Genomic DNA, 25,682 nt, shown 5'->3' with positions numbered 1-25,682 from the left:
AAGCATATACTTACACACAGATATTAGAGAGAGATTCTCGAAAGTTGATTTTTCGATTTTGATTCATTAGCTTAGCCTCTTTTTTCATTTTTCTTACATGCTATATATACAGTCTGTCAAAAATGTACGCGTCTTTTTTGAATATTTATAATATATTTTATGTAAGAACAGAAACAGATTAAGATTGAGTTCGAAATAAGTTGTAATATTGAAAATATCTACTTAATGCATTCCAAAGGAATATTGTTTAATCGCATTAATATTGTAATTTTAATAAATTAATTTTTTATACACTTTTTTGCAGCAATTGTCATTCCGTTATTATGAATGAAAAATCATTTTGCTAAACATCCATATATCAGACTGAATTTCTAAAATTCTTATTTATTATTTCATTCTATTATTATTAACATCATCACTTAAAATTTGTATTAATGTGTTTCTGTTGGTCGTTACATATTGTGCAGAGTGTTAATATTAAATATAAATAAATAGCGCGTTAATATTTAATATAATATAAAATATAATGCATGTAAAATATATGAATTATTCTCGGATAAAAGTATTAGACAAGCTTTTAAACTGTGCGTACAATTTTCAAAGGGTAATTATTTCAGAAGTAGTATAGAGAGAATTCTAATATAATCTATAATATATAGATATCGCGCCGATTACCGATAACGTATACAGTATTATCTAAGAATACATATCTAACTACATTGAGGGGTTACGGCATTAATTATTTACAGGGACATCATTACCCGGCCATTCCGCTTGTTTGCGCGCAAGATTAAGCTTAAAGAAATTAGGAAGAAGACGCTTATATATATGTATATACAACATCTCTCTCGGAGACTTTGAGAAGAGTGGACTTCTATGCGACGATATGCAGATTAAAAGTGAGTACTCGTATACATAAGAGATATATCGTTGCAAAAATCCCGATTATTAACAAATTGAATATAATAATTATAAATGTATATGCCTTCTTTTTAATATGTATATTTTATCTATTCTAATTAGAAGATATTCGGGACAAATTCCAGAAAATAATTCATTATTATTTATATTAATTGCTAAACACCATTGTCTCATTTTCTTGCAAAAAAATTATTTTGTTACAATTTTCTAAAATCAAATTTTGTTGATCAATCTCTTATGCAATCTCTTATGCAGAGTTCTAAAGACGATTTTTGGTCCATTATATATATTTTAGATACAGATTAAATTAATTTGATCGTCACTTAGAATATGTGTTTCGCATATAAATTTATAGAAAGGAGCTTAAATAAGATATAAGAATAAAAAGTTCAATGGGTCTACTTCAAGAAATCCGTTGAGGTCGCGCAAAGTTTTATAGACACAGAAGAGAATTTGTTGCAATAGTCGTAACAAAACCCGCGTTTGTATATCGTCGGCGATCGTGCAAAATCTCCTAGATGTAACTTTGCAACCAAAGCTGTCTTTAAACTCTAGAAATCTATTTAGATCTTATATTTAATTTCAATGTATAAATATATTTATCTCTCCTGCTATGTGTATTTTTCCTGTTATATGTTATTTTATTTTATTTTATTTCTAAGAAAGAATAAATAGTTTCTTATATTTTTTTTTAAATATAATAATATATATATTTTTAAATTTACTGAATTTCCGCGTGTGTATATATATACATACATACATATATATATATATATATATATATATATATATATATATATATATATATATACACACACATACGTTTTTAATATTTACGCGTTAAGAATATGTATATTTGTAGTGAAATTTTTAATAATATTTTGGGTATAATATTTAATAATATTTAATAATATTTTGAGAAATTAATTATTAGTGGACTTTTCTTATTTAGATGTTGCACGTTTATCGACGATAAACATTACACGAATATTTATACAAAGAGGACAAAACTGATAGAAGTAGTATAATGCTTTCTCGCATTAAAATGTCAAAATACAAAATTTCACGCATACATTCGCAAGATACTCGCTAAGCATATTTTCATGACCTTTTTTCAACAATGAACTTACTGCAGAACATCTCGCGATTTCAGTTCACTTCGCTGAACGTACCTTTCACCTTTATAATTTCCTCTTGGTCGCGCGAAAAATATCTTAATAGGACGGTTATTAATATTCGTAATCTAGTCGCGTTACTTAACAGAGCGGCGATTGATCCTTATTTTAGCTTGCATCTTTATTAATCATTGTCTTAATTAATAATCTCCATTAAAATCCAAAAAATTTGCTTTTTGCTCATATTTTTTAAATAATTAAACTTTCAAGCGTGAATTACTCCAATAATATTAAAAGCATTGTCGACAAAGTTAAAATAATAAACAGCTTGATAATTGATACATGTATAAAAATGAAAGACAAAGAAAGATTGTTACATGTAAATTACTATTATAATTATCATTTTGCAAAAATCTTATAATGACAATATTCATTGTTTTTATATTTATGCTAACAATGAGCAAAATTGTACAAAATTGCTCATTTTTTTAATTATTTGAATCACACGATTTTGTGAAAATTATCTTTATTCTTGATGAGGACTATGTGAAATATTGCTTCAAGTATTTCATACTTGAAAGTTTAATCTCTGCAATTATTATTACAAAAGACACTATAATATGATATTCGCATACATAAATTCTCTTTGTCAATATTAGCTTCTCTTTAATTTATTTTATAACATATATCAATTCATAAATCAATTCATATTTTATCGTCAGCAAAAGGCTTGATATTTTCATTCGAAATACTAGTTTTGCTTAAATACTGAGCTTTTTATCGAAATATTATAATCTTTATCTAAATACAATAATCTTTATATATTACATTCTCGCAACTTAATTCGCGAAAAACTCAAGCATCTCTCTACTTTTATGATGCAAAAAATCAAATGCATTGAAACAATTTTGTAATTGCTAGATTATATTCCGAGAAATACATTTCTTGCGTACAATCGCGAATTAACGAAATTATAACGACTATACATCATAATTCTCAAATATATGCAAATATTTCGTGCGAAATGTTAAATATCACGCAAAATATTTTCATATCTTATTATCTAAATTTTACGACTATTTGCTTAATTATGTAATATACATTTTTTTTAATGTCTACATGTCAATTATGACATATATTTAAGATATTTCGTGTACATTTGAGTACTTCGTAACTCTCTGTTTCAGATTGTAATATTTCTTTCAATCCCTTTTGTGCATCGGTTCAGTTACGATGGCATATGAGTCTCTTCCTTGTTCTATTTTATATAATTTAGATAGATCTTTTCTTATTTCATATAATTACATATACAAAATATTTTCTATAATATTTATTGCACTATCTATTTTGATTTATTTTGAGGTAAAATGGGTTCTTAATTTTACAAAAGATAAAATCTCGTATATTGCAAATAATTTTATGTTGATATACAATATCTTTTGGATTTTATCAATTAAGTAATTAGTTTGGGAATATTATTATAACAATATTTTTTATACAAGCAAAATTTTGGATAATTAGTATATTGTTAATTTAATATTTTTCATAGTTATTGTCTTTTTTGATAAATATGTTAAAATTACAGTTTCAATAGAAATCATAATATTAATGATAAATATATATATATATAGGTTATTGTAATATTATTTTAATTCTAAATAATAAGAGAAAATTTGATAAAAAATTAGAACGTATAAAATGTCTAATAATAAATAAAATAGTTTAATAATTTAGAGCGTAATAATACATAATGTTATAATAATGTTAAAACAACAATATAATAGCAATTGTAATAAAATTAAATGTTATAAAATAATTCGAAGAAATCGAAGCATGAATGAGATTCGTTAAGAGAAAAATATATATATATGTATAGAACAAGGAAGAGAATCGTTTCTATCGATTCTTCCCTAACTACATTATAGTCAGCACCCTATCTAGATCCGGATATCTAAAATAATGTGCTTCGATATATTTCCCGTAGGTACGTGTCATTGGAATTTCTAATGGTTCCTCTAAATATTTATGAATATAATTCTTAAATATATATATGTACATATATATTCATATCGTGTATAGTATACTTTCGGGATATTAACACGATATTTCCAACAATTGCCATTTACGTTATTATGCATTCGATATAGAGAATAAAAATTAATCAGGATCTTTGAAATCTTTGAAATCTTTGAATTAGAACAATGTTTTAAATCTGTTTTAAAATAAAAATTCGATAAAAAAATTTACAATATTGAGTGTATTACATAGAGGGAGAATGTCTCAGAACTATCACTTTTTATTTTTTGTCTAAATATAAAAATTTATTTGGATAAATTAATCATTTTTTAATTCTATCATATACATAAATATTATTTTAATAAAATCTTAAAATTGAATATTTGTTATTAAGATATGTAATATTACAATTTATTGAAAAATTTAACAAAAAATTTATCACAAATGGTTGAAAAACTTCAATGAAGTTTTTGTTAAACAGAACTTGATTATAACATTGTTGCTTATATGATAATTGAGAAATTAGATCGTTAAACTTCAAGAAATTCTTCTTATGACAAAAATATGTAATATAAACCATAAAGATTACAGTAATTGGTTATTATCATAAATATTAGAAGAAAAAATCACATATTTGATAACTTATAATTAAAGAGATAGCAGAAAAAGAGATATTTTGTGCTTTGACGATTATGTAATGATTTTGTAATTTATAATCGATTTTCTTTTTACACATCGGCGTTATTCACATATCTGAAATTTTATGATGATATAAAATTGATATTTATACAACAATTACGAATGTGCATTGCGATGAGATAAAAGAAAAGTGCATTTCTGAATTTTTTAAATGGTCATAAAGCGTATATGTTTAAACGTAACGCGTGTTGTAAAATTTTTGTATGCCTAATTGACATTTAAATTGATTTTAATTTTTTTTCAGATATTACTGAATATTTGTGTTGATAATTATTTTAGATAACAATCAACATTTTACCAATTATTTATTGCAACTTCGAACAAAATATCGAAAATATTAAAAATATTTCATTTTCTTATTCTGAATAATGGCTATATTTTTCCAAAAAGTTGTATTTTTTAAATTACCTCTTTACTTTTGTCTCATTAGTATAAACTCGTCAGATACTCAAAATTTTCAACAAATTTTTTTTATCTTTTCGTGTGATTTTGAGACTTTGCCAGTTTCATAATATTTTTTAATATTATAATACTTTTGTTATGTTTTTATTTCGTTTTTTTATTTTTTTCTCTTATAATTTTACATCCCTCTGGGTATACGAGTCCTTTGAACGAATCTCGCATTTGAGCGCAATCTTGCATTTTCCAAAGATTACACAATGCTTTTAAATTTTTATGTAAATAATTAGTGCACATTTAGTAAAATCTTTTAAAATTTTTAGGAAATATTTAAATTGGAAAAAGAAAGTGATATGTCTGTTTTTTACATGTTGTGTATATGTGAATATGAACATTAAACATGTATCTTATATTAAACAAATTTTCCCATGTGCAATAATTGTATATATATATATATATATATATATATATATATATATATATATATATTGCCTTTTTTATATCATATATTTATATCATATATTTTGGAATGCTCTGAGAACACTGTAAAAATAATCGTGAGAAAATGTTGCTTAATTGTTAAAATTGCTCCTTTTGCCACACAAAAATATGAATGTTTCGAATATATTATTTAATCTTTTATAATTTGAATAATCAAGAGTATTTACATATCAAGAAATATAAGAGTTTATTCGTTGAAAAAATTATATATTCCATTAAACATTAATTTCACGTTCATATTATTAATATATATACAAGATGTTCCAAAAGAAGTGTATATCGATTACAGATTCTTTTTTCTTTATATAATTACATTCTTTTATTTCTTCAACGAGATTTAATGCTTTATATAATTACAGTACATTTAAAATTAAAATTTATAATATTATCTAAGTAAAAAATTTATATTGTATATTTAATATTTGAGCATTTAATGTTTTTTACTAAAGAATAAAGCCAATCTGAAGCTCAGGATTTAATAATAATACTTCCGCCATCGATATACACATTTTCTGATACATACTCTACGAAGTTGACGGTTATATCTTCTCGAGCTTCTCAAGCTACATTTTCTATAGCTATAATCACTTTATCAGCTTATCGCATTTACTTCTCTCTTGCTTTCGAAGTCTCGTGAATCAACGTGGAATAAGCAAGTGTAAGTAAATGTTGATCCGCGTCGTCTAGCAGCCGTGAAAAGATTTTGCTTGCCGTAAGTCGCTCTCTTATAAATATCGCAAGCGCAATCTCGAGTCTTACTTTAATGCACTTACGTTTACTTGACCAGCCGTGAAAACGCCGTGTTTCCCATCCCGTAATAATCGAGATCCGATCCCGATTTTCTAGTCCACGAGACTCACTTCCTCATCGATTAGAGATGATAGGATTTTAAGAGATATTACAATCGTCAGCGTGAGCATCCCTGATTTGTTGTTTCGTTTTTCTCGAGGCGCGCCTGATCAGGCTGCGACTACGCGGTTTGCTCTTCACCTCCTCGGTGACAGCGACGACGCTAGAACCCTGAGCTGCGACTACTTGCTGAGGATTTCCACCGGGACCCGCGCTGCCAGTCCTGCCGCCAGGACTGCCGGACCTACCATCGCGATAAAATAATAACAAGTATAAATTAGACACGAAATTACTGCTGTTGCTTTGATTAACGTTAAAGCAACTCCCCCGGCACTTTCTCCTAACTTCCAGTTATATCTTTGCCGCATTTACGTTCTTAATTTATGGATCGATGAGACTCTGATAATAAGAATTTATATTATCCGGGAGAAGAGAGAAAATTGCCTCAAGAAGTAAACTTTTCTAAAAAGAAATTTTTAACATTTAGAATAAAATAAAAAATAATAGATATTATTTAAAACTTGTAAAAAACTAGGTTTTTAACACCCTTCATATTATATTGATATGATTAATTTATGTGTAAATTTTGTAAATTAAATTACAATATGGAACAAAAAGTAAAAATTTTATAGCTCTCTATTAAAGTACTGAGAAATATAAAATTTAAATCAAGGCACATTCTCTTTTCTAGGCATAAAAGAAAATATTGAACATTTAATAAAATTAATATTTTGTAGCAATTTTTTTGCTTTTCTATGAGAATCTTCTACGGAAATATAGATATTCCGCGCATGTATATGAACAGCTGTATAAGAAAGTAGCACAATATACAGCGATAAATATAAAAAGACTCAAACGATATACAAGTGGTGCAAGCTATCGAATATCAATAATAATATATATGAGAAATAACAAGAGATTGCGAATGTTTTCCAATCGTGCAACGTAACGTAATCTGTTGACAATCCGGAATAAATATCTAAATCACAAGCGATATTGTACGAATTATATCATTATGTTTACATTCGATACACTGCAATAATGACGATGTGCAACAGGGAAATGTGCATATTGAAAATCTTTTAGATTATTAATATCAGTTTTATTAATATGAATTCGTTCTTATCGATAAAATGATCGTAAATCCATGTAACAAATCGTGATTAAAATGGCAAGTTTGCGAATGAGACACATTAAAGATTGCGTATTGATTGAAATTTCCAATCTCCTTATATATGCCATCATTTGAAAAGAAACTGCAATATTATTTAGTATTCATGTACATAGTTTAATAAATTCTTTTCTGGATCTTAACGATATATCGGGCATCAAATGTGTGATTTCTCGAAACTATTCACGAAACATATTTTACTTATGTATCAATTGCACGTATGTGTATTCATCTTATTAGTTTTAGTGATTAAACGTATTATGCAAATTACGCTATAAAATTATTTAATCTTAAATATTAATTATGATTCTTTATGTATCATAGTTTCTTTTGGCAGTAACTATAACTATAATTATCAAGAAAATAGCTGATAAAGTTAATAGATCTGTTTTATACATAAAACACACACCTGATAATAGTTATCATTATAATTGTATTTTTTGTTCTTTATCACTTTTCCTATGTTATTATCTTCAATAACATGAGAAAGAAAAAAATTTAATAATCCATATTTATTATGAAACGATATTGACAAGTTGCTAAATTTCTATCGTACTTATCGTACATTTAATTCAAAACGTGCCTCTTGCACAATTCTCAATTCTCATTGAATTTTACGTTGAATGTAATTTTCATCTTAAGCCTGCTTGCATCAACAATCTGGGTTAAGTAAGCTCGACTTATTGTTAGAGATTCGCTGTCTTTCAAGATTACAGTTCTATCTGTGATGGGTACGACGCGGAAAATTTACTTAATCATCACAATTAATGCTAGTGATGCGTAATCGACTTTTAAACGTTAGGAAACGAATATTCAATTTTATTTTAGTTTTTTTTAAATACACACAAAATATCATGATACATGTAAGACTCATTTGAAGAATAAATTTAAAGTATTTTAGCTTTTTTCTTAAGAGAAACAAAGTGGATTTAAAGAAATTTTCTTTTCTTAATCTTCAATATTAAGTATCTCGAGATAAGAGTTGAGCCTTAAATTAGAAATTTGCTGGAATAAAGTCTAAGAGATTAAAAGCAGAATGAAAGATTTTGTTATCTATTCTTAAAATCTAATTTGCTAGTAACTATTTTTGTACAGTTGCTTTATATAACTGCTTTCTTTTTCGTTAGAAATAAAATTAGTTCTGAATTGTTCAAAAAGTCTTTTCTTGAAATAGAACTCATGTATTCAACACACATTAATTATGTACATAAAAATAAAAATTAATCATTAAGAGACAATAATGTTAGTGTGACGATACCTGCGAGATCCGTATGCCGAACATCTCCTCCTGAGTCCCGACTCGTCGGTCTCGCCGGTAGGATTTTTCGGTACAATTCTGGAAAGCGTGACGAAACACCTGAATATATCCTTAATGTTATAATCATCCTTTGCCGAGCATTCCATCACTTTAGCGCGTAACTTGGGCAATTCGCAAAACAGCCACTCGCTTACATCCTCGATGGGTACTTCCCTTCGTGCTGGCGCCAAGTCGAGCTTATTTCCGGCGACGACTATCGGTACTTCCTGTCAAAAGACAGCTACGTCTTATAGTCTTATTTATGAGGAAGGTAATCTTTTTTCTCGTCGAGTGTAATTTAAAGAAAATTTGTAAAAGAGCAAAATGCAAAATCTTGCCTAGATCGCAAATATACTGTTGAATATGTGGTACGAGATTATGAATCGCATGCAAATGAATTCGTTTAGTAATACCACACCTGGAAATCGGGTCGTTGTTCTCTCACTTCCTCAAAGCAACGTTTCACGCATTCGAAGCTCGGTAATGACGTTGTCGCGTACACCAGCAAGAATGCGTGGGCGGTAGCTATGCTCAATCGTCTCATCGCAGGAAACTGCAAGTCACCTGTAGTTATAAAAGTAAGAGATTAAACGATCTATATGAGATCAAAAGATTTTTCCCGTCTAACATATAGAATATAGGTCTCTAAACAAATTGCCATATAAAATATCCCTTATTCATAACTTGATTTCTGATTTTTTGTCCAATGAACGTATTGAAATTGATAGTTATTTATGTCACGTTTTTCCACGTCATCGGAAATCTGTCGTCATGTTGAATTTTCGCTATGTAATAACTCAGTCTATATTCGATGCATATGCATGACGCATTTATCTCTCAGCTTTTTCCGATACTCGTTGCTCTCTTGCTAAAAAGTCACCAGAGAAATGCAACTCTGATTGGATCAGAAATATTTTCATATACATATACAAATATATATACATATGCTACGCGCTACTGACAATGAGTTACACTTATTTTATACGTGATTCTAACGAGATTAAAGTGTCTTTGTTTTCAAACAAAGCATGTGTGTTCATCATTGAGAATATGTTATATGTATCATATAGCCCGCAATCTTTTTCATCGTATTATATCATACAATCAATGATAAGAGAAATATTTCAGGAAATTATGGCCTTTAGAAAAATATAGAAATAATTTATCTTCCTCTCTCTTTTTCTGTCTTTCGTAAACTTATTATATTTTTCTGTTGAAGCTTTCATAAGTAAGTCCGCGAAAACTGGTTTAAGTAAAATCAATAATAAATTAATTAAAGTAATTAAAATTAATAAATCGTATAAAAATAATATAACCATTTAAGTAAAAATCATATATATTTTAAAACTTATATTTCAATTATAATTTCAATATATAATATTTGAAATATAATAAAATATTATTTAAATATATTGAGTCATTGCATATGTAAAAAGATAATATGTTTTGAAAGTCTCAATTTTATTTTACTTTCATACAAGTAAATATCTTTTAGTAATCAATTATATTATCATATGTCAAATTAAAAGAGAATATGTTCAAAACATCACATTAAAATAAGAAATATGTTTAACTTCTGCGAAATATCTATGAATTATTAAATTATAACTGAAAATATATTTTTTAATTTAATATTTTCTTCTGTTATTTTTAAATTTTCTATAAGTTAAAAAAAATTATGAAATTGGGTTTTTTTTTTCATTTTAAAACGTCAAAAAATTAATACTTTTTTTAACAATACACTATACAATATTTTTTTTCTCGGAAATTATTTGAAAGTCGTTAAAACCAACATTTCATGTGCAATAATTTATGTGTAACAATTCATTGAAATAAAGACAGATGAATAGCGGCGGAAGATGACTTGTCTTACCTGCGGTATCCAAGAGATCGACCTTGAGGGTCAGGGTGCCGAGAACGCATTCCCGCGAATACAAATCCTCCACAGTGGGTCGGTATCGTTCGCTGAAACCCTGGCCGAGCAATCGACGTATAATGGCGCTCTTGCCGACCCCGGCGCCACCGAGCACCACCAGCCTGATCCTCTCGAGATCGGCCATGTTCTCCGTTTGATCGAACCAGTGGTGATCTCGAGTACGATCGCGAGAATGCTGCAGCTTCAGGAAGGCATCACACTTAAAGGGAGATCGATCGAAGTATTCTCCTCCTTGCAATCCAATATAGTTATCTCACCCGTCCCGCCACCCGATATTCTTCCTTCGTCCGAAGGATATTAATTTGATTCCCCGCGGTAGTTTCTGATCTAGACCCCACGGTCAGGAACGAGTCGATGGCGATAGTGGCTCCTGATCGGGATCGATCAATCGCGATCAATCGCTCCGAAACAATCGCGTTTTTTCGCTCGACAACGTCGCCCGTCGTCGACTTCTCCATTCACTTACCCCGTTTACGCTGCGATCTCGAGGGATTTTGCATTCTTTCTCGGGGAAATTGTGGCTGTCCGCCCAGTCTGCGACTCAAATTAAAACTTCTGCTGAAAAATAAAAAGAATCCAGTTATTATTTATTTGTATGCGCCAAGATTTTATTGGCAAAATTGAATCACGAGAAAGGAAAACTCGATATAACGCCATTTGGGACTACCAAACGGATCGGAAATTGGAGTAAACATTGTTACTATCGGGACACCTCGGGCTAATTGAAATATTCCATCCGCAATAACAAGTTTTATTAAAGTTATAACTTTCATGTGTTTGAGACATGCGATATATCAATTTTATATATATAATTATATATATTCGAAAATTGAAAATTTTCAAATATTCAAATATTCAATTGTTAATAAAATTGTAATCGATTTCTCTAATAGAAATAGGTATGAGTAAGATCATATTTTGCATATTTTCGTGCAACATAAAACTTCCCACGAAAATTAACGTGGTTCAGGAATATCACGAAATTCTATTCATTTAGATGAAAATGTATAAACGTGTACAGCTATGATACGTTATTTTTTACATTTCTTTTATGGCAAACGCACATGAAAAATGAATACGTGACGTTCTATGAAATACATTGTGATAATGAAAAGAATCTCGCCTCCGGCATGTGTCGTATATATAAAATTCAATCTCAAGAATATCTTTTTACGCAGTTATCGACCAATTTTTGCCGTTTAATTTTAATCTTTTATTATCGCACTATCTTTGCTTATTATTTTAATAAGTCTTCTTTTTTTGGTCCTCTTCACTTTTTAATATAGAACATAATTGTTAATTGTTAATTATAATTAATTTTAATTATAATTGATCGCAGCGACATGATATACATTTACTAAGAAAGATATTTCTCTATAGCATTCATGATTATTGATGAAATTCCTTTCCGTTAATGAAATCACTGTACCGTTAAATATTTGAACATATAACTGTGGAGATGAAAATTATTGATAAATGATGTTGATTCTAATTTATGCAAAACACACGTATTTATATAAATAAATAATATATACATTTTTTGCACATATATAATGATATTGTCTCAGTACTTATCATTATCAGTGAGATTTCTAGAGCTAAATACTTATTTAAAAGTTTTAGTTAATTAAATTATTTAAATATATAATTTTTATATTTGAATGTATTGATGGACGAAATTAAATTGCCTCAATCATTATTAAAGATTTCCGTGACTAATGCAAATCATATATGCTTAATTCTCAAAAGAAAATTCCCCGAATACAGATTAATTATATTTGAAAATTCATTTCCATAACTAAATAAATGATATAACGATATTGTTTTAACGATTATATTGTTATCGAGCAAATCCTTTCAATTAATTCGATCTACGAACGTACATCTTCTTTCAATGAAAATTTATGTGGATATGGGTTAATAGAGCTTTAATCCTATCATGCGCGATCCGGGGCGGATATTAGCGACGCGTAATGTAATGAAATTTTGCCAGCCGATGCGATGTATTTACAATCACGCGAGAAAAGAAAACGGCGCAATGCGATGTGATATAATTCATTTTGCATTCTGCATCGCGAAAAGATTAAAGGAAGAGAAAGGAAAAGGCAACACGCATATCTCGCTCTTTTTTCTGCGCGATTTATCTTGGTTGATTATCCGTTTCTTTTCGCTATCTTTTTTCTCTCTCTGTCTTTCTCTTTCTCTTTTGCACAATTTTCCCTTCCAGCAAAAGTCACAGGTGGCTGTGCGACCTTCTTTTTTTCCTCTTCGATCGTTCTCGCGGAAATCTCCATGGGATTAAAACGTCGCTAAACACGCCGGTGCTGACGACAGCTCCGGCTCTGTTTTATGAAATAAGGCCTTAATCGTCAAGCTCGTTAAGCGCCGCGGAAATTCAGCGCGCAAATTGCGGCCTGAAAGCTTTTTACGCGAAAAAGTTCGTAAAGAGCGTGTCAGACTTGTAAACGCGCGAATGACGCACGTCTAACTCTTCACCCCCATTTAAATGAATTTAATAGCTGTACGTGTCTTTACACGAAATATATTCATTACGGTCTCTTCTCGCATTTCTCCCTTTCATTAAAACGCTTTCGGTTGTTACGTTCTGTTAGTGTCGTATATTGATGTTTCTGACGATTTCAACAAGTTAAAAGTAAAAAAATCAAAATAATACGCTGAATTGTGTTCGCAAATATTCGATTTAATTATGGAAAGATGATGTAAAAGATGTGTAAAAGATTAAAAAGAGCTTGGATTCTTTTAGATACAAAGAAGATGTTTAGTCGAGTTTATAATATAACTGAAACAGCAAAGAATGGTGCACTTTAAAAATTAAAGAAAGACTCAAGTAAACGATACCATTATGTTGTAAATGCTTTGCGTAATCAGCAAATTTTGCGTCTTCCTCTTATGAATATTTTCCGTCTTGGTCGATCGTTTGAATTTTAATCCTGTAACAAAGAATTAAAGAGCAAGACTGAAATTAAAGCAATCGGAATTTTTATGTATTGCATAATTATATTACACGAATAAAATAACTTTGTTCCTTCTTTTTCAAATTGATTAAAATCAAGCAATAAGATGGATTAATATATATTGCGCGGAAACCTATCTTAATCGCTGAAACGAGAATCTACAACACTCCCCGAGCTATTAGGATAATTATTCACATCATTAGTGTTTCTCGGTATTCTGCTACATTCGTATATACATTATTATCTATTAAATTCCGTTTGCATGGCGCGTATTTCACGTATATTAATGACTTGACATGAATAACTTTTCCATAAATTTTTATAACTATCGACATTATAATCAATATAAAGTTATAGCATTGAATAATTGCGAATAAACATAAGTTTTATACTTTTGGAATTTTTCTCAAATTTATAATAAATACTCAAATTTAAAATTAAATTTAATTAAATAAAAAAATTATTTTGTATTATTTATCCATTTCGCTAATACAAATTGATCCTTGAGTTATTACTTTGTACGTTATAAGAAAGTTTTGTTTGTATTTTGGACGATTGCTGTGGAAATAGTGACGTCTTTTGTGATACTCAAGAAATGAATACTAGAGATAGAAATGGAAGAAAAATCGACTAGAGGATTTCTCGATCACTCGTAACGCGGATTTGTTCAAATATTGAACTGAACACGAAAATGAAACGAGAGCAAATTCTTTCACAATTCGTTTCCGCAGATTTTTTAAAAATCTCGATTTTGTTTCAGGGACGTTATAGGAAAGCTTTATTTTTGCAATTTCCTTCTAGATAGATAAAATTATGTATGTCATGTATTGATCCTTTTGCTTGTGGATAGTCGTGTATTTATTCAAAAGAAAACAAAATAATAAATTTCACTAATGATTTTATAATATTATGCAACCTATATATGTTGAAAATCTCATTATTAGATCCTTTCCGACCGTTAACTGATTTCTGTTAGCATCAGCACAACGATTTACATAATAATGCCCGAAAATTCCTACACGGCTTTCCCGGACACGATCGACAAAATTGAAGTCGTTAATTCGCCTCTTGCGCACAAACGAACGATCCATTGCCTAATCACGTCACGTCCCTCGATACTACTAATGCCTCTTTTCCTCTTCTCATGACAAATGATATTCCTTTAGTGCTAAATTGTAATGTATTGCAATATCTGAAAATATGAAGAAAATTTGAGGGAACATAGAGACGTAGTTAACATGAATAAACAATGTAGAGAGATTATGAGTTTCCTTATGTCTTGCTTACATTTTTTCTGATGTAGGACAAAAATAAAAATATAAAAAATAAAAATATGAAAATGTATCTCATATAAAAAATTTTATATTTTGATCTTCAAAGAACTTCAATATTAATTTGATGGTTACCAACCGCAAAAAATCAATAAAAATCAATAAATTAAAAATCCTCTCTCTCTCTCCTTTAAAAATATTATTTTCAAAATATTAATAAAGTTATAATTTTGTTAGTCTGATTGTTTTTTGAATATTACGACAAATATAAACGTACCATTATTTTATGATATAAGTATATTTTTTGGGGATAGAAGCGTAAATTTTTTATATGTATAAAGCTATTTGATTGTCTCTAAAAAAATAATATGTTTATTATTTGTGTGTGTGTACAATTATTATTATTATTATTAGTGTTATTATAAATAGATATAATGCTATTATAATTATTATAATCATATATAATAACAATTATGATTAATAATAAATATTTATAATTAAAAAATTTTAAATGTTAATAAAAATATAGAAGAAGAAATTTATCAATGGACTTGATATAAAAATTCTAGCGACGTTACTGCTCCAAATTTTGGATCAAATAAATCTCATTGTCTTGTATTTCTCGAAGATATTAATCTCGTTATGAACTTTCTATAATTCTATCCGACTTTAACAAGATGTACTTGGATCAAAGTCAAGCATATCTAATAATTCAAATATTTGATTTAGCTTTAATCTTTTTGTTAGACACAGAAAATATAAGCTTAATGTTCTTAATTTTATTTCCAAATAAAATTTAATAAATCAGGAAGAACCAAATTATTCGAAGTATATGTATTATCTTTATATTAAATGTATGTGTTTTTTTATTTAAAGTAAACTTTATTTTTAAAGATCAAATTTAGTAAAAATTTTACTTCAATTTTATTTATTAGCTCTTCTGTTTTAATTAATTCGACATACATTTCATTTTCACTTGTCATTTCACACAATAATATTTCAATTTTATATTTATTTATGATGATCCATTATGTGATATTTTGATGGATCTGAAACGAATGAAATGATAAATGATGTAGCGAATGTCGCTTTGAAATGAAATTAATTAATCTTAACAAGTTCTCACCTTTCTCTCTCGAGAAGTTACATTACAGCGACATTGTTAAACGGTAATTTGATTCACTTTAAAATAAAATCGACTATAAGATGCATTTGTTTCGACACAATAAAGTGGCGCGTAATATGATAAAATATTATCAGCTCTCAATTTTATAAGTGTTCAGTGCGTCTTTTGCGCACCTAACGATCCAAAGAATCAAAGTGAACTTTTTGCGGTTATCAAATGTACCGTGCTCCATCGACTGATGCGAGCAAAATATAATAAAGTTTATTCCATTTTTCTCTTCTTTCTTTGCTTGACTTTCTTGTGAGAAAAACAAGAAATTGATGCGAGGAAGAAATAGCAGTAAAAACTAATTCGAGCGCACTTTGGGGTATTAAGAATGTTAAAAAAATCACCACGATATTTCATGTACGAAAACATGATCTGTTTCATTTCAATGCAATTTTCTGCTAGTAACAATATTCCGTTATTTTTATAGAAAGATAAATGTTATTTTGTTAAATCTGTAATATGAATCGAATCTTTTTCGCGAGACTTCTCTTAAAACATATATGAAATTCTACACAAGTAAACAGCAATCGTATTACAAAAAACATCTTTCAAAAATGTTTTTAAAAGTACTTTAAAAAACAACTTTTAAAAATGTTTTTCTAAAAGTATTTTAAAAAAATATTTTTAAAAGGTGTCCTTTACAGTACGATTGCTAAAGAGTTAAAAATTGCAATAAGTATCACACAAATTTTATGTACTCTCAATTATTTATTTCAAATAATTTATGTTTTTTTAGGAGAAATATTATGTGATATGTTTTTATTGAGATACAATGAATACATATTTTATTTTTCATATGAAATTTATTAAGAAAATATCAATTCATCAAAAACAGGAATTTGAATCACCTAAGTCAGAATTAACATTGCGAAAATTTTTTTCTATATCACTCATTGATATATCCTACAATCGGCATCATCCCTTTATAATATTGACAATTATATTAGACTTATTTTAGGCAAAAAATTATTATATTTTAAGTTGGCGATAGCTAAATATTCTACTTAAATTATTCGAGCTACCGTTAACTTATTCTATTTGTTTAAGCGAACACTTCGAATTCTCATTTTGTACGATGCCATTATATTTGCAACGAAATGCAAGTATCTGCATATCGCGGATTTATTTTTGCTAACTCTTTCAAAAGTTTTTTTCCGGATGCGGAACAGTTTGTTCGGCGTGTATTCATGTACTATTATCCTTTTAAAAACTTTATTCACGTACGCGGTTGTCAATGTTATTCTTGAAATGTGGAACTTTATAAAAAGCTCAAGGAAAAAGACTGTCGTGTAATTACGAAGGCGGCGGAATGAGAAAAGAGACGGAAAATACATAAATTGCTGGCGTTATAAATGGTTGCAAGTTTTCTAATATTTCTTCCCCTGTATTTATTCTGGACAAACTTCCATGGCTAATAGTACTCTCTGGAATACTTTCGAGTAAATAAAGTAACTCTAATGTTAAGATAGAAGCATATAGCTCTTGAAATTATTGAAAGTTATTTTATTTCCACCTTGATCTTACTCTAATTATCTATGCTGAAATAAAAATTTAAATTTAAATGAGTAATTTTTTTATGTATGCACGTGTGCTTCTTTTAATCTTTTAATATGAGAGGAAAATATATTAATATATTACATGAGGATTTAGAGACGATGTAATTATACGCGACGACATAATATAAAAATAGATATTTCAGTTTTTAATATTTTGAATTATAACTTTTTGAATTGTAAGATTATCAATCTCTATAAAGCGCTGAGAAGCAAATTAAAATTCACTTAAATCTTTGAGAAGCATTTATCGTTTTTTCTTTCTTCGAGTAAATAATTTATTTTACAGGTAATAGAATTTATATATACTTGAAAATATATACAATATATACATGTATATATATATACATTTCCAAATATACATATATATATTCTCGATAGATCAATTAACTTCATCTCACACCGCAAACGCGGTGTAAATTATTACGCCAAATGGGCAGATGCAAATCGAGGTAGTTAGGCGATGACGGTTAACTAGAGACTGTGATCCCTTCGAGCGCGTTGACGGATGTCGGTCTATTAAATAACGTCGGCTTGGTATCTCTCGAGTTATCCATCGAGTTTGGGAAATTATGTTGAGCCGTAGGACGTAGGCAGGACGTAAGCTCATTATCGGCACTGACATATTTTCGCGGTTTGCGGCTTCTCTCTGCGGCTTATGCCATTCGGCGCGTTTCGTGTCCCGGAATTACGTACATATGTATGCAGGTGTGGTATGCAGCTCCACACCCCGATCACCCCCCTCCGACATGGGGCGTGCAATTACCGCGGTCTTCGGGGTATACGAATACGTTACAAACGCATTGCCGGCAGGCCGTATATGCATAAAGCACGAACGAACTCGCAAAGCAGTTTCTTCCACTTTTGAGTTGACTTTCGTCGATGTTTCGTTCGAAGCATTTTATGAGAGAGATACAATATTTTTCGAATATACATTCCTATACGATTGGAATAAAAATTATGTGAAAAGAGAAAGAGAGAGAGAGAAAAATATCAAAGCAGAAAATTATACCTTCTTCGCATGCATATTTGATTTAATAACTAGTTATACTCAAATATAGCCAACTCGAGAATAAATATAACCGTTCATTAAAATCGACCGCGTACTGCTAGTTTGTATAAATTCTTGCTTGACATGCTTTATAGGTATGATATGGTAAATGTAGTTATATGTATATGTAAACTAATGCATTATATTTTGACATATATAATATCCGCATGGACTTCGCAAATTATCTTTCTCCGGATGGAAAAAAATAAACTAATCTCTGTATGAGAGAGATCGTAAATATATTGAGTGTAAATATATTTGTTGGCTCTCTCTGGACTAGACTTGCGAGCTTTACGATGTCTGAAAGCGCAAACTAACTATTCGAGCTGAAAAACGATTTTAAGATCAATATGCGATATATTTCCAAGTCAAATGGACTTTGGTCGCAAGATTTTTGCATATTGCACAAGAGAGGAGAAGGTAACGTTCGCAGTCACGTTAAATAGTTATATCTTATGGCTTAGAGCGGGGTTATCGATCGTGGCACTACATCGCGATTGTACGACGGGAATTTCATTAAATCGATGTTGGAAAGGAGTAGTTATAAATATGTAAGTGGTAAATCGTGAAGTATATATAGACTATATCATTAGCGGCGATCATGTAGTCTTAGATTAGCTCGAGATAGAAATATCCTTATTTATTTATTTCATAACAGACTTTAATTTATTTGAGAGATTTTGTTCTTACATACTTACAATTTTTTCATCAATAAAGGTACAATTCGATTTTTCGAATTATTTGCGGTATAATTTTATTTGATAAAATATTTTTAAAAATTTACAAATAATAAATAATATCAATTATTAACTGAAATGATAACTATTTTTTTATCATATCTCTACTGTAGCATTTTTTATTGATTAAAATGAATTCCGTTCTTTTCCAAAAATTTTTTAATATTTTAATTCCGAGCTTTTTTAATCCCATCGCTGCTTATCGCAGGCAATTTTGTTGCATTTCCATTCGACATTTAGTCGATATTTTATCAGTTGGTGGAATAACGTGTAACTATTCATGGCAAATCTAAATGTTACGCCTGTAAATTCGATGAAACGCATATGCAGACAGATTTTGCCTTTCGTATGTATACTTCTTGCACGCGCGATCAATAAAATGAATTTATTGGTCGATCAACTGAAGTACCGATTATACTTCTTTTCGTGAATTTTATTTTTGCAGTTTTTTCACTTTTCTCATTTGACTTTAATCTTTTTACTAAAATTTTGTAAAACTGTTATTTATATATCATTCGCGTTTCTTATGATAATAATAATTATTCACAATTTTTTCTTTAATATTTATTTTCCACATTTTTTGCTTATTTCTTTTATAAAAAAATTATATTAAAAAAATTAATATATTTTCTGTGCGAAGATTTTTTGAAACCATTTAAGAGAATTGAAGTGAATAATATTTGAATGTAATCTTATGGAAAAATATCCTTTTCCTTTTATGTTTTGTTCGATTGATGAAAAAAATTTTTTTGTTTATTCAAACGTTGTAACTGCAGACGAACGTGCTGTGAGATTATTCGTTTTTTCAAAGGGAAAATACAATTTATGTTCACACTAAACCGCACGGTGATCTATTTATCTCAAAGTACTCGCTCGCTCATATATGTCCGATATGCATTATGCATTGTTCTCGCTGCAGTATTAGCCACGATTAGAACAACATAGAAAACACGGCCCTCTGTCATCTGTGTCCCTCACACGCCAATTTTCCAACGCGAAATCCTATGAATATTTTATAGAGACTCGCGAGCCTGTCATTCTTTCGCGCCCTTCATGAATTCTCGCTTCTCTCATATCGATGTTCCCCTACATTATATCGCAGTTAGCATACGCTATCAGCAGTCACTTAATGTTCAGAGCCATTATTCTGTTTTGTTAGGGTCTGTTCGCATATGGATGAATCCACTTTGCTTGTATTCAGGCATTACGATTGTCTGATTAATAGCCACAGAAGTTGAACTACTTGTATGAAAAAGAGACTTAAAATATGAATAAATAAATATATATAATTAAAACATTTAAAAATGTATAATAAAAATATATTAATATTTTATTCCAATATATATATAATATATAATATCTAATATCATATTATTGTGCATATATAATATAATTAAATAATCCATTCAAGATGCATTTATCGTTATATATATATTATGATAAATGCTCATTTTGAATGGATTTTAACTCAGCACGAAAACGTTTGCTAATTTATACTTATTTTTTGTTTATTAATAGACAAAATTAAGTTTTTGTCTATTTTTTCGTCTATAATCTATTATTATTTATACGTATTTTTTTTCAGCGTACGTTCTTTAGAAAAGTTTGGCTAAACGCTTTAGGAACATTCCGTAGATAGATTTTTTGCGCTTGAATGAACTCGATCGAAACTCGAAACTGAGGCTTCGGAGTTCCCGTAAAAGTAATTGGTGGCTCGTTTAAAAGGTACGTGACTCCATTGTTATTTCGTTCCCCGGATTTTCCACGTTCTACTTGTTTCATTGTGCCACTCTTTAGTTTTCCGAGAATTTAACGATGAAATGCGTACATACACCTACAGGTTACACCTACTACTTTTGACAATGCATTATTAGTTAGTAGATAGTATATTATCATCATCAATTTGATGAGGGAAATTAATATTTTATTAATTATCAAATTGTGTCACATTGTTCGCACATTGTAGTTAGTGTATCGATCAATATTAATTCCAGCCAAATTATGTTGCAATTAACTCGGATGTGTGATAGGTGAAATAGTGTGAAATTAAATTAGGAAGAAATGGAGCATTTCGATATAACTGAAAATATAAATTAAACATATATACATATATATTTCTTAATTTATCTCTGCTTATATAAAGATATTAATCAAAATATGCGAATTTTGTAATATTTATAATTTATAAATACATTATTTGAAAACAAGATCTTTTAATTTTATAAAATTCTTGTATGTCAAAAAGATTCAGCTTTTCTGTGATTTTTTAGAATAATAGGAATCGAGTTCTTACACTTGTAAGATTATGTAAAGGTGATATGAATTATGCAAATCGCGAAGTAAGAGAGAGTTACCATTGTGTATACTTCGTGTCGCGATCGGAAAAATGTCGAACTCGACGCGCGGTGTTCGCCAATCGTGTTATCGATTATCGTGAGAGGCAATTGTGTACGCGAGAGTTTCGATGGGTCTCCGAAATTCGATTCCTACAACGCCGCGTACGATTTCCTGCAATCATACCGGCGACCTAATGGAGCCATAAGCAAGAGTAGTGATAGAAACGTTTCGGAAATTCGATCAGTCTAGAAGAGAGATCACGCTTATCGTAGATACTCCTCGACGTTACGCGAACGAAATGATTTGGGAATTTATCCATATGAAATGTGTGTTTGATTCACCAATGCATGAATCTTTGTGAGAGAGAAAAAAAAACCGAGAGAAAAAATGCTGAATAATTCGAGTTTACAACAGTAGCGTTTTACGTAAAACAAAGGAGAAATTATTTTTTTTATATGTACATGGTCCGTATTAGAACTAAAAGAAAAAAAAGCTTTTTTATTACATAAAATATTTCTAAATTTATCGTGTATATTGTGTATATAAATTGTGTATATTGTGTATATAAATCGTGTATATAAATATATAGGTGTGTGACGGCTTTCATATTTTTTTATAAGGAAATAAATTATGTTTTCTTAATAAATTCATTGAAACACAAATTATTTCTGAGTAACAAGTTGCATATATTTTTCGGGACATTTGTAATTAAGTCAATAAATGGATAATTACTTTTTAATCGCACTTGAATAAAGGTGACAAATCGATCGATAAATAAAACCATGCAAATAATTACTTTGCAAATGAAGCACGCATGACGATTTCAATCGAGAACTGCTATTAATCGTTTTTTGTCAACAAAGCGATTACTAGACAGGTCTTAATTAGAAGTGATTGGCTACGTCAGAATTTCTACCGTTGCATTTTGGCGACTGTCAATATTTAATTTAGTCTATCAATCATGGAAGCGTGGAACAGAATACAACCATTTGCAGCAAAAAAAGAATTTTTCGGATCGCTCTATTCTGTGTATCGGTGTATCACAAACCCGCATTTTATTACATTTCTGTGACAATTGCATGATCGCACTAAATAACGTCAAATCGAGTATTATTGAAAATTTTATATATTTCTCTTATTTTACTCTTCTGTTTGTAGTAAGTTGTACATATTTTTCGGAGCATTCGCAATTGCTTCAATAAATGAATAATTACTTTTTATTTATGAACATAAATTAAACGCTCTAATTATTTAGATTATTTGTAATAATCTAAATATATGAAATTTTACACAATAATCTAAATATATGAAATTTTACACTTTATATATATAAGAAAATATTTCTCTTCTATTTTTTTCTGAGAGATAGAATGAGTTCTAATTCTTGAACAAAGAAAATTTTATTGCAATAATGATGCAAAAATTAAACGATAACAAAGTTAAAGTCTTTTTTCGTGTTCACGTACACAGATTGCGCAGTGCAATTTTGACGTTTTGTGTAACAAAACACGTTGCTGAAAAACTCAATACGCGTGAAAAATCTCGCGCACGTGTCGCGAATTTCCGCCAACCGGAATTTCAACTGATGAGTGCTAATTAGAAGGGACACGTTACATATCTGAAGAACAAAAGGCGTTATGGGAGTTGCCGGCTTTCGACGCAGCATTTAATTTATGTGTGTCTGTGTATGTGTGTATGTATCGGCTTGATAAACGAGAGATCTACATATGGCTAGTTTCTCTCTCTCTCTCTCTCTCTTTCTAGTATGCGAAATTATATATATATATATATATATATATATATATATATATATATCAATGCAACAACGAGGAATACCGCGGAGAAAAGGGATAGGTTACGGTCTCGTGGCTTTAGCAGACGAGGTACTAATTAGTTTTGGATGCAATTGTAGAGCAGATATATGTCAATAGCAGCCTGTTAGCGCGAGTTTGATTTGCCCTGGATATCTAACAAAAGTAACGAAGACCACTCTCTCCACGAAAAACTCAGTGTTTGAAGATTAAAAGAAAAAATATGTTAAAAATGAAAAAAAAAAATTTTTTTTACTACGTATATTTCAGATATTGAATTTGTACACTAATATTCATACTTTTTTATTTTAATATGTGTAACTTTTTTTAAGTTTATATAATATTTTAAAAATGTTTCTGTAACCATATTTGACTTTAAACTTAAAAACAATGTTATATGAATTTTTCAATTTTATAAATTTACTGTAGTTTCATAAAAAAATATTTCACAAAAAATTTATTTTTCAGATATATGTAATATAATTTTTCAGAACGATTATATATATTTAGTAAATGCCAATAGTCAATAGAAATAAAAGGAAAGTTAAATTATATCATTTTAAAAAATATATTTTTTTTAAATTTTACAAATATTTGTAAAAAAGTAAACTTTGTTTGTTATTCTCAGAAATTTGGTGTTTTTTCGTAAGTATTTCCTATTTTGTAACCAACACATGTTTCACAAATGTGATTTGATGCCATTATTATGCCATTGCAAGTTATTAGATAATACTATATCTTGCTTTTCGGACAATACTCGGTTCTCTCTATTCTCAAGCATCCTTTGAGAAGATTAAAGAATTAACTACGATAATAGAGAGAAAGAGAGAGTATGTTTTAAGTATGAAGAGCAGAGCTTTGTAGAGTTTCTATAAGATAGAGATTCGTAATCCGTTAAGAGGGCAAAAGAGCTAACGGTGAAAAGAAAAGGAGAAAATAAAATTAGCTTTGCTTATAGATATATTTCATTAAATTATGTTATTGAGATTACCATTGTCATTTTATTGGAGGACCGTAGTTATTTTTATCATACCCAATATCGATAAACATATATATGTAATAAAGGACAGAGCACATTTTATGCTCCTCACGTCTCGATAAAACCGTACATCGAATTTTTTATACATATTTATAGTATTTTAAATTTGTCGGACAATCGTATACGAGATTTCTTACGGATAAGAAGTTGAATCAAAATGATGAATGTTTTAATATACGAAATGCCAATAATTGTTTCTCAATTTTAATAATAAAATTTGGTAAATTAATTTTAAAATTTTAAAATTTTAAATAATAAAAAAAGGAAAGAAATAAATATTCTCTTCTAGATGTGTGTGTGTGTGTGTGTGTGTGTGTGTGTGTGTGTGTGTGTGTGTGTGTGTATGTAAATCTCATTAATTTCATATTACTGAAATAAAGATATGTTAATAAGCTTGAATTGATAATCATTGATGTGAAAAATCCACAGATGCCACGAATGATGGCATCGCATAAAGTTTCGTGAAATCGATAACAAATTCGTCAAAGCAACTATGGTCGAATGGACACTCGATATATACGAAGACACCCTATGTACACGTATGCCAAGCGACCCTACTCAATTTTCTCGTTTCGCGTGGAAAATGTCGGCGATCCATTGAGCCGACGCGCGCGTTAAACGAAGCGGTGTTTACTCACGAATAAATTTTGACGATAGAAAAAAAGCAATAAACAAATGACCAAGGAAGTGGCGATTTGGTCAGGCGTACGAATATTGGAAATGTTCTCACCCAAACAAACTGTTCGCTCGACCATAATTCATTTATTCCATACGAACAACCAGCTACTTCAATCATGATTGATAACTAGAAAATAACGATGAAAAATAAA

General features: G+C 29.2%; 1 protein-coding gene and 1 long non-coding RNA gene across 3 annotated transcripts in view; one reads left to right on the top strand and one right to left on the bottom strand.

Annotated features, from left to right (window-relative positions):
- The window catches only part of LOC145963269 (uncharacterized), a 64,842-nt gene that overhangs the window by 1,344 nt on the left and 37,816 nt on the right, over positions 1-25,682 (top strand). The window contains exons 2-3 of one of the 2 annotated variants that reach the window (XR_014436108.1): positions 750-899; positions 6,601-6,947. This is a non-coding gene — a long non-coding RNA (uncharacterized LOC145963269). Of the gene's footprint in view, positions 1-749; positions 900-6,600; positions 6,948-25,682 lie in introns of those variants that run through there. The other variant, XR_014436107.1, reaches the window with a different exon arrangement.
- LOC145963266 (GTP-binding protein Di-Ras2) overlaps positions 5,647-25,682 on the bottom strand; it is a 70,919-nt gene continuing 50,883 nt past the window's right edge. The window contains exons 2-5 of the mRNA XM_083085011.1: positions 10,842-11,462; positions 9,387-9,532; positions 8,930-9,195; positions 5,647-6,744 (exon numbers count right to left, since the gene is read on the bottom strand). Of these exons, the coding sequence (XP_082941137.1) occupies positions 6,540-6,744; positions 8,930-9,195; positions 9,387-9,532; positions 10,842-11,028 (804 nt within the window). The 5' untranslated portion in view covers positions 11,029-11,462 and the 3' untranslated portion in view covers positions 5,647-6,539. The remainder of the gene's footprint in view (positions 6,745-8,929; positions 9,196-9,386; positions 9,533-10,841; positions 11,463-25,682) is intronic.

This window comes from Camponotus vicinus, unplaced genomic scaffold (genome assembly GCF_025532165.1).
Source record: "Camponotus vicinus isolate PSW18456_S1 unplaced genomic scaffold, iyCamVici1.0 SCAF_12, whole genome shotgun sequence".
Taxonomy (NCBI): Eukaryota; Metazoa; Arthropoda; class Insecta; order Hymenoptera; family Formicidae; genus Camponotus; species Camponotus vicinus.
Note: the sequence above shows the minus strand (reverse complement) of the source record. Positions and strands in the feature narration are given on the sequence as shown.